Here is a 10,403-nt window from a genome sequence, read left to right on the forward strand (position 1 = left end):
AGTGGTAAAGTAAAGAACACAATAGTTTTAGACAAGGCGGTGGTAGGAATGCTGAAATAGAGTTGGCATTGAATAACAGCGGCTAGCCTGGATGTGGTGTCATGACTTTGGCTCTCTAGTTGTCAAAATGGCTGCTGGAGTGGGACCACTAGCAGACACACTCCAGATGTAATAGTTAAAGGCTTTCACAGTGTTTGTCTGAGCCAGTCCTTTGAAACGGTACAGCTCTTTATCTGGTGACCCCTCCTCCTGTCTTTCTCTACTCAGGTTTCAGCTTCTTTTCTCTCTTGCCTGGCCTAACATGGAATCCCTGTGGCTTTTGATCTGGGTTGGATGGGGAGTCTGGGTCTTTCCTTTTTGTCAGATTATAAATTAAAGGACATACATACATTCTTTTTAAGACAGGTCTTGTGATAGGCCATCACTCCCAGAATCAAATCAAATACAAAACTAAGGATGCACCGAATGTTCAGCCACCGAAATTAATTGTCCAAAAATAGTAAAAATAGCACTTTCTGTGTTCGGTCAAAGTCAGATAAAATTTTACCGACCAATTACGTTGACATATCAGCAGTGTGGAAGAATTTTAAAGTGTCAGAGAAAGACGCAAAAATGCCCGTTTGCAGACTTTGTTCTGCTGAATTGTCCCCTAGCACATCCACTCCATCTGTGGCTGACTTCTTAGAAAAGGCAACAAACGGTCTGACCCATTTTGAAAATGTGTTTGTCTATACAATATGGAAATAAGATTAATTGAACTCTATTCACAGAAAGTATAAAATATATTACATGTGTACATTAGAAGTAAATAGACACATGTAATTTACTTTACCGGACTTTACCTCTTGGGCCTCGGACCCACCCACCATAGTCTCTCCAAATCCTGTGGGAAACACTGAGTGAAAAGGACATTTTTTCATTGTATTTGTTTTCGGCTTTGACCAAGAAATTTCATTTCGGTGCATCCTTACACAAAACTTAGCGGTAACCATTTCATCCCTATTTGAGGTAAATATATTGCATTGTTTCCCCTACCATTGTTTTTGAGGGGACAGGGAGTACAGTGCACTCATGTGTTGCAAAAAGGCATTCATTAAAACTGAGCTGCCCCAACGAAAGAATGCAAATATGAGTAATAAAGTAGGATGTTTAAAGATTGTGGGGTGGTGATGGTGCAGTGGATAATAGACATGACTTTGGTGTGAAAGAACCAGGTTAGATTCCTACTGTGACACATCTTGGGCTGAAACGATTCATCGATTAAATCGAAGAATTTCGATGAATTTGCAATGAATTTGCGTCGATGCTTTGTTTCATCCATGTAACTATCCAGCACACTGTTTAGCACGGACATTTATAACTGTCGCACATCGCGTTTACTCTGTGAACACGAGGTTATTATAATGGCACTGTTTGCAAAGTGGAGGTAGAAAGAGAAAATAGCAAGGGACAAAGAAGAAGTGTCCACAGTATGGGATTATTTCAAGCTAAAAGTAAACAGTTAATGTTACCATCAGTCCACCGTAAAAAAAACTTATGTCGCGTCCGCAACAGCACGACGGCATCTGATCAAAAAGCAGCCGGTGTTCTGCCAGCGGACCACGGACAAGGTAACAGCAACTTTAGCATTTAACTGAAATCATGATTGATTGGTGGGTTGAAGGCAAGCCAAAGTAAGCGGTGGTGTGGGGAGCTGCACCTTTTTACTCCCCTCCAGCTCTCTCTGTAGCTCAGACGATCCCTGGTACCTGCGTGTGCTCATCCATCGTTTCACCCACATTCTTTGTCTTTATAATTTCTATCTTTAGAATAACAAACAGCTGTTTCGTGTGTTTGGAGACCAGCGTCGGGTGACACAGCCGCTGTCAGCTCGTGTAGTTTCACCCTGTTACCGATCAAGGGACAGTGCACACTAATAATACAAAAATAAATGTTTGTGACAAGAACAATTGGTCAATATCAACAACAACGCGCACATACATACACAAGCCAAACTGTCAGTCCATATATCAATACAGTTTTGGACAATATAGCTCGGACAATGACGAACAACAGAGGTTTAACCTATCTAAACACAAATGAGCCACAAATGAACATGTTGGTATACTGGCTCTGGCTAAATGTACATTAGCAGAGGCTCTAATCACAACCTGGAGGAGGAACTAGTATACAAGAGTGTATAATATTAAAACAATGAATAGAGTACCATGGTCAGATGGTATACTGTTAGAATAACAATAATATATTAATTACTACATTCATTATAATTTTTGATATACTATTTAACCACTAGTTGAATAATAAATCCAGTTACAGCTGTTATGTTTTCGCATGTGACATCATCACGATTGTAGTTGCGATTAGATTAATCATGCAGCCCTAATTTTTACCATATCATAGTTGGAAAAGATAAAGCAGATTATATAAAGAACCATAAAGCTAAGGACTAAACTGGCTAGCGCTAACCGACTTCACTTTTCCAGCTGTTTGGAAAATGTGATGGACTTTTCTTGGTCTTGAGAAGCTGTCACACTGTAACAGACAAATACATGGGGGTGTCTCTCTCTCTCTCTCACACTCACACACACACTCACACATTCTGGTTAATACAAACTTAAAGACGACACCAGATTGAAATTTGAAGCAAAATAAATGTATTGCTATAAAATGTACTTAAGACATAACAGACTTACAAGATGCTTATTAATCATTCAACTTAAACCTCCTCATTAATTAATTTTTATTTTATGCTCTGCTTCACTGGCTTTAACGGAGGGGAACGTAGCAAACAGCAGGTATAAATAAACGGGAGATTTACGGGGAGATATTTTAATGGGGGGATACCTGGAGAGAACGGTAAAATATGGGAGAAGCCCGGGGGAGACGGAAGGGTAGACAGGTATGCACGTTATAGTGGTAACTAGCTAGTTAAATGCTAAAAACACTCCAGGTACTCCAAGCACGACTTGACGGCTCCCGACCCCAACTTCAATCTCCTAACGTCCACCCCCTTATATATATATATATATATATGCGCCAATCAGACACAAGTAACCTGAAATGAACATAAAAAACACCAATGAACGCCCCTAATCCGTGTTACACGATTTTAGATCAATGGGTACAGTGGGGACAAAATTAAGTGCGACACATGACAAAAAGAAATGCTGTTGTGTACCATCAAAAAGCTATTATGGCAATATCGTACTGAATAATTTACCCGCCAATGTGGCAGGTAGCCTTCCAACATTTGGCCACCAAATGCAAAATCTACCTGCATTTGGTGCTTGGCAGGTGTTCATTTCCACCCCTGCCTGTGAGTATAGCCATATAACTATAGTAAAAGACAAGACGGCTGCATGTTGCTGTACATGTAGCTTGTAGATCACCACTTTTCAGTTATCTTTCAGTCCCTACATGTCATGTCAGTTTTAATGCAGGAGATGCTTTGGCCTCGTAAGTGTTCAGGACTGGGCAGCTCATATGCCAGTGTGTTTTCACTATTCAAACAGAAAGTTATAGTATTAAAACATGCTATAAATGAACTATAATTCATTTATCACTTCATTATTATAATCCTTATCATTATCCACATGTTTCCTTGTCGGCCCACCAGAGGCGCCCTCAGCAGACTTCAAGCTGGCGACTGTTGCAGGAAAGAAGGGCAAGAAGGCTGATGAGGAGGAGCAGCCTGCCGCACCTGCAGCGGCACCTGCCGCCGCACCTGCAGCAGCGCCAGTAGCTGCAGCACCAGCAGCAGCAGCGCCGGAGGAGGAGGAGGAAGAGGAGGAATATGTGGTGGAGAAGGTTTTGGACCGCAGAGTGGTGAAGGGCAAAGCGGAGTTTCTGCTGAAATGGAAGGGGTTCTCTGAGTGAGTATGAGTTTCCACTAAGGTAACACTCTGTTGGTGTTCTAGGCCCTTTGGTATTTTAAGGATTTGTTTCTGGTAGCAAATAAGTTTTTTTGTTTAAAAATTGCAAATAAATGACAGCATAAAGGATCAGCATTGCATCATGCCCACAAAATTGAAAGTTTAGAATTTTGCTATAAAATTACCGGCCTGCAAATTACCTTAAACATTGCATTTTTATTAAACAAAGAAAGTATTAGGAATCAAAGCTACAAGCGGCATTGGACAGGGAGACAGCTCTGAATTATTGCGTAGTTTGGAGCAGTCATGAAGGAGTTAATCGTCGGTTCCTGTGTCCCCTATGTGGCGCTAGAGAACACCCGGTAATTCTGTTGTGTACATAAAGTGTGGACCACGCTATGAAAATGCCTTGTAAATCAGATGATTATCAGAAATGGCTTGCTTCCTGTTGCCAATAGTTAAGGCTATGGCATTAAGTGAATATTAGCATGTAGATGTGCTCAGGGCAGGACACTTGTCAAAAATGTAAAGTTTGGTGCAGGTCTGAGCATGTACACTGGAAAAACTTCCTGTTTCATGGCGAATCATCGATATTCGAGGCCACGCCATGGACACCCCTTTCGGCGAAAACTCACAGTTGGCACAATTTTTGATTGTCAATGCCTTTAGATTGCACAGCCAAAATTTGAAGTCGATCGGAGGAGTTTGTTAAAGTATGGAGCCTGGGAATCGCCAAAAATGGCCATTAAATTCAAAATGGCTGACTTCTTGTTGGGGTTCGGGCATCACTCCCAGAGGCTTTTTCGTAGGCCTGGACATGATGCATCTGCCATTTTGCCACTACCTGCGCCAAAACCATATTACATGAAAATTTTCCCCAAGCTTGAATTTTGTGAAAAGTTTCTTGAGTTTTCAAGCCTGTTTAGGCTGCCAAAAATGGGATTCATTTGGGGGGGGAAAAGAATAATTCCTTCTCTTTCAATAGGGTCCTCGCATGTTTCATGCCTTAATTAAGAGTGAGAATGTGTTCCGAACAAATGCTGACTGAACATGTTCCATTCATGTGTGCTGTCTGCACCCACCTTTCTAGTGAGGATAACACATGGGAGCCAGAAGAGAACCTGGACTGCCCCGACCTTATTGCAGAGTACATGCAGAAACACAAAGAGAAGGAGGAGAAAAAGAAGGAGGGCAAGAGGAAAGTCACCAGCGAGGCCTCGGGAGACTCAGAGGAGCGAGGGAGCAAGAGGAAGAAGGAGGAGGTGAGTGAAGGAGACTTCATGCTTCAAACTAAAGACTCCCAGCAGTTAGCTAGACCACAAATAAATTTACAATTTAACTAATTATATACAACGTCTACACTCACGTGCTTTAATATTTGTAGCAGCATTATCTGTTACCCGTCTGTTTTTTCTTTTTTGGTCATGTGGCTTCTTGTTTTTATACTTCCTGTCTCCAGGGTGAGAAGGCCAGAGGTTTTGGCAGAGGTTTGCAGCCGGAAAGGATTATTGGAGCAACAGACTCCAGTGGAGAGCTGATGTTCCTCATGAAGTGGTGGGTCTTCACTGTCATTTTATAAAGGTCCAGAGATGGCTTTGTGGTAGATTTATTTTTAAAGGTGATTTGGGATTCAACAGTATGTTTAACAAACAAAAAAACTGAGACAGGTTATGGATTGTAATTTGGAAACCCACATTTATAGCTCCTAGAGCAGTGGTGACAGTAACTGGTATAGCCTCAACGGTCCAGTTTTTCACCACAAGGGGCCGTGTTCACAATGGATCTTATCTTACCACTAGGAGTCCTCCTATATGTACACATCAGTGCAACAAATGAATAGAACTGGACAGATGTCAATTAAAATATGAGCTATTTTGTATATTAAATTATCATAAATGAAAAAAAATGAAATTTCATTCATTGGCTGGCCTACCTGCTTTTTATGCCAGTTCAAAATAAAAGCTCTGCCGTAAATTCTTTATTTTACAAAGTCTATTGTTGTTGACTGTTTGTTCAGTAGTGAAGCAAGCTTCCCCTCAGACTGAGGAGGAAAGTCCATTACAGTGAACAGATGTTCAAGAATGAAGGTCAGTTGTGAAGTTGCAGGTCGCAGCACTGAGGCCCATTAGGAAGTGGAAAACAGTCTTTTAAAATAAAAGCACTGTTGTAGAAATTCACAGTAAAGTTGAAAGTAAACCACATGTTCACGACCCACTCAGATTTCACTCACCAGTTGGGAACCACTGTCCCAGAGAACAACTTTGGGTGGTTATCCTTGTTAATTACCAGACTAAAACCTTTACTTTGTGTTTATAGTTGGAGGAAAGAAATGGCCAAGAGCCGATTGTCAAACACTGTTCTCTTTTGCGCTCTCTCTTTATCTCCCTCTCATTTGTTTGTCCTATCTGTTGTTTTTTTTGTCTTTCCCTTGCTCTTTACTCCTCCTTTCTGTCCCGTCTCTCTTGCATGTTGATTCTCCCCTTCTACTCCTCCCTCCTCTCTTTTCTCCTGAATTAAAATTAACAGGAAGAACTCAGACGAGGCCGACCTCGTCCCAGCCAAGGAGGCCAACATCAAATGTCCCCAGGTGGTCATCTCTTTCTATGAGGAGCGCCTCACCTGGCACTCTTACCCCACGGAGGAGGAGGAGAAGAAAGAGGAGGAGAAAAAAGACTAGATGAGTGGAGGAGGGGGCAGAGGTGCAAAGAGGAAAAGAAAGTATGGAAGTTCCAGGGCGGGAAAGCAACTATATGCTGGTGAACTGTTCAAGTAATTGATTCTAGCAGCCACTTTGGCAGGGAAAGTGGAGAAAATCCCAGATTGTTGGGAGTGAACTGCCAATGTAGCTGAAAGGAAAGAAGTTTGTTTTCTTGCCCTGAAAGGAGACTGGTGTCCTTTCCTCAAAAGATGCTCCCGCCTGTATCTTGACTGAAAATGTAAAAATATTTTAAAGAGGTATGTTGACACTTAGTCTTATTTTAATGTCTTTCTGTCACCAGGGACGTGTCGCTTGATGGGCACCGGGGCCTTTATTCTGCTAGCATTCCTCCTTGGCGTCACAAGATGAATATTGAACTGAATACAGTGAAATTACTTAAAGTGTTTGTCTGCTCGATTTGGTGACAGGTGCCTGGTGTTGGAAATACAGGACTACAATGCAAGCTGTCAAGCTACCTCTTTAACGTGTCCATCCACGTGAGAAGCAAGCTGAATGTTTCTCTCCCCCCGTACGCCACTCTTCATTTAGAATTCCTGTTTTTAAGAAATGTTTTCCAGCTGATGAAAGTGGCTCAAATTATAGCGGATCAGAGAGCACAAGCTTCCCTTCCTGCTTTGTTAGGATACTTCGGAGGGAACGTCTTTTGGAGGGGAGTGAAGTGGCAAGGTATTATGGAGGAATGAAAGAACGGACAAACCATTCATGTCTTTAAGTATCTGTTCTTTTCGTGCCACCTGGGTTCTCATTATTGCTGACTTAACACTGTTCTTGATCGAAGCTATTCTACATTTCATCTAACACGGACAGGTTGACACAGAAACCCGTCTTTGTTAATCTGTCCATGTTAGTGTGAAATGTACAGTCTACATGAAAAGACCACCAGTTGTTGGCTTTGGCCTTACATGTCCTACCAGCCAATGTGGCAGCCAACCAGCCAGTGTTCAAATGTCCTGCAGTTGTCTGCCAAAACAGTTTAAAAAGCTGAAACAGTGCAGTCATTCCAGCCATGGGTGATGCTACTGGCCAAACCCTGTACTGCCTGTTAAATTGTTTGTATTAAAATGAATGAAAGTCTGTTTTATCAAACCATTAGTTGAAGTATTTGTGCTAATTTGGTGGCGGTTTAGAGGCAAACGTGTAGCTTTTCTGTGAATGTAAAACTGTCCATCTGCTGTATTTTGTGTGACACAATCATATGTGTTATAGAAATTAAGGTATATATTATGATGTTGCAGTTTGAGTTAGTCTTGGTATTTTCTTGAACATGGTCAGGGAAAGTCAGTCATGTGGTAATACTGTCAATTCACCAGCCATTTTCAAGACTAGGTCACAGTATTTGTTTAGTAGGAAGCCAAATTGTCGCCCCTAGGACAAGAAGTAAAATGACCACTTACAGAAGTAGTGAACTATAAGTATAACCATAAGTGTACAGACTTTAGTTCCCAGACTTCTCGTGCCAGTTTATCAATTTTATTCAGTTAATTTTTAATAGAACTAAGGCTGGTTGGTTACCTGCCAGAGTGGCTGATAGTGTACAAACGGCAGCAAAATCAGCATCTGGCAGGTTTTCATTTTCCACTGCTAGATTGACGAGCACACTGACTTGAAGAGTTGCCTCTCATATGTCAAACCAAGGACTCCAGTCTAAACAAAGTGAGATGCTCTTAAAGCCGTAGATTAGATGGATCCAACTGATGATCGCTCCGACAAACGCATCATAAAACTGGAATGGACGAAGTGCTAGGCTCAGAATCGGCAGGTTTCCACTTCAGCCAAACTCTGATGGTAACCTCTCAGCGCACTGCGCTCCAATTGCATTTCTTCAGGAACCCTGATAGTGTTTTATTAAAAGCAAGCTGGACTAAAAATCATGTTTATTTGCAAGGTACAGCTATTGTTTGAAACCAAAATGTAAGAATAGGAAAACGAGTAGTATTAAAATATATATAATCTCTCTCTGCTGAAACTTAAAGTTTCTCTGTCTAAACGTGCCCCAGTTTGAACCAGAAGTGAATAGTGTTGGACAAGACAACCATCAGTGGGACACCTGACCAGCCATATGTCAGTGATTTATCAGATGTGATCTGCACATTCATCACATCTGGCTTATGGTGAAAGTTTCTGCTTGTTAATTCCTATGACCGTGGCTGGTAGGTGGATGTGAGACTGCGGCTCTGTAACAAACACAACTAGCTTTTATTGCTAATGGAGGAACGATTGAAAGTATGTTTAAAATCTTCATTTCCACTCCTCTCCGAACCATCACAGACACTCAGCTACGTGTGGTTTTTTTTTATGCTGTATTATTTTAGCTTGCACTGGCCGGGCAACACTCAAGACATGATGTTTCAGCACATTTAGAGTATTTCTTGGTTCATCTTGCTTGCGTGCAGACTGGTCCTATGTTAAAACACATTTTGATATTAAATAAAACTTTTGAATTCAGCATGATTAACATGACTGCTTCATATGAGAGGTCTTTCAGTGGTGTTCTCTCTGCTGCGTTTAATGTGTCGAATGTAGCCCGGCTGTGCTTATTTCTATGTATACTGTATTAAAGTTAGCATAGTAGCTTCCTCTGTTAGCAGACCCGGCTTAGCTAGTTACAATCCCTGATCTCTGAACTGTTGGTTTTCAGTGGCCTGCTGCGGCTGGAGATTAATGAGAGCGCTCACCTTTAAAGACATTTAATTCTGAAAATGTTTTCCTTACTGTAATGCAAATTAATTTTCAGTGGACATTCTTCTGCTTCGCCTTGCGCTGCCATGTGTCACATTTGAAACAGCAGCTATTTTTAAATGTTTACTTTTTGTTCCAGAAAGACTTTAATGAGCCTTAACCCTCAGTGACATTCTATGGAAGACATGTACAAAGCAGCAAGCTACATAAAAACACAGTCCCAATATTTCTGCCTATGTACTTCATACAACAAGGCCAGATGATGAAATGGGAAGATGCTCATTACACACTTGACCAAGATCAGCTCTCTGATGTTTTTGACCTCTACTTTGTTTCCTTAAGAGGCTGAACTGAGTTGAGTTTGTGTGTGGGATTTATCTTATTCTTTTTCAAAGTAAGTTGAGTCAGTTTAAAGAGTTTATAGCATTTAAAGTCAAACCTCTGACTCTAAAATTTCTGTGATACTCTGCATGTTAGTATCTGTATGTTGGGCCTAACCTTTCTACTTTGTCTGTTTTCAATTAAATATATTCAGTACTTTTCCTGAAGATCTTTTATTTTTTTTTTTAGAACTTCTGGCTGTTGGGACTTATATTTTCATGTACATTAGTATTGTAAGTAAAATGTCCTGCACTATGACTGCCTTCTGTTACACGTTACCTTTGATGGGAAGGGATTGGATCAGCTAGACCTGGGTTTGCTACTTAGCTTCTCTATCTTGTCTCTGAAACCTTTCTCTGTATTTAGCAGATTAGCTAGTGTTGTCCTGTTGCATGTTTATTGGTTACCCTTGCAGTGTCACTGTTGTGGCCCATCTACTTTTAATTGTCTGTTTTAGGCAATAAAGGTTTTTCGTTTTCGTAGCTATTTGTACTGGTGTCTCAATTAGTCTTTTTATTATTGTAATGACAACATAAACAACTAACTACCACAGTTATGTGAACATTTAGAAAGTTGTGTGATTGCTAAAATCTTATTTTGTGCTACCAGTGGGTTCTTTGTGCCAGTACAGCATTTTCACATGTATACCACATTGACAACTCCCAATTATTAAATACATGGTATTAGTCGTGAATGTTTAGAAGCCTAAAAAACACCCGGTGATGCCTGTGAGCATTGATTTTTCCAGTTGT

General features: G+C 40.9%; 1 protein-coding gene across 1 annotated transcript; it reads left to right on the forward strand.

Annotated features, from left to right (window-relative positions):
- Positions 1 to 1,504: 1,504 nt before the first annotated feature.
- cbx1a (chromobox homolog 1a (HP1 beta homolog Drosophila)) lies at positions 1,505 to 10,139 on the forward strand. Its single transcript, XM_038737167.1, has 5 exons — positions 1,505 to 1,610; positions 3,617 to 3,872; positions 4,963 to 5,134; positions 5,332 to 5,426; positions 6,399 to 10,139. Exons 1-5 carry the CDS (start codon positions 1,505 to 1,507, stop codon positions 6,547 to 6,549), a joined length of 780 nt encoding a protein of 259 aa, XP_038593095.1. The 3' UTR covers positions 6,550 to 10,139.
- The last annotated feature ends 264 nt before the right edge of the window (positions 10,140 to 10,403 follow it).

This window comes from Micropterus salmoides, unplaced genomic scaffold (genome assembly GCF_014851395.1).
Source record: "Micropterus salmoides isolate LMB-PRFRI ecotype aquatic unplaced genomic scaffold, ASM1485139v1 Ms_hic_scaffold_10, whole genome shotgun sequence".
Classification (NCBI taxonomy): Eukaryota; Metazoa; Chordata; class Actinopteri; order Centrarchiformes; family Centrarchidae; genus Micropterus; species Micropterus salmoides.

Coding starts and splice junctions, on each gene's coding strand:
- cbx1a (XM_038737167.1), top strand. CDS start 1,505: ATGTTACCATCAGTCCACCGTAAAAAAAACTTATGTCGCGTCCGCAAC. Junction 3,873..4,962: donor AAATGGAAGGGGTTCTCTGA/GTGAGTATGAGT, acceptor CCACCTTTCTAG/TGAGGATAACACATGGGAGC. Junction 5,427..6,398: donor CTGATGTTCCTCATGAAGTG/GTGGGTCTTCAC, acceptor TAAAATTAACAG/GAAGAACTCAGACGAGGCCG.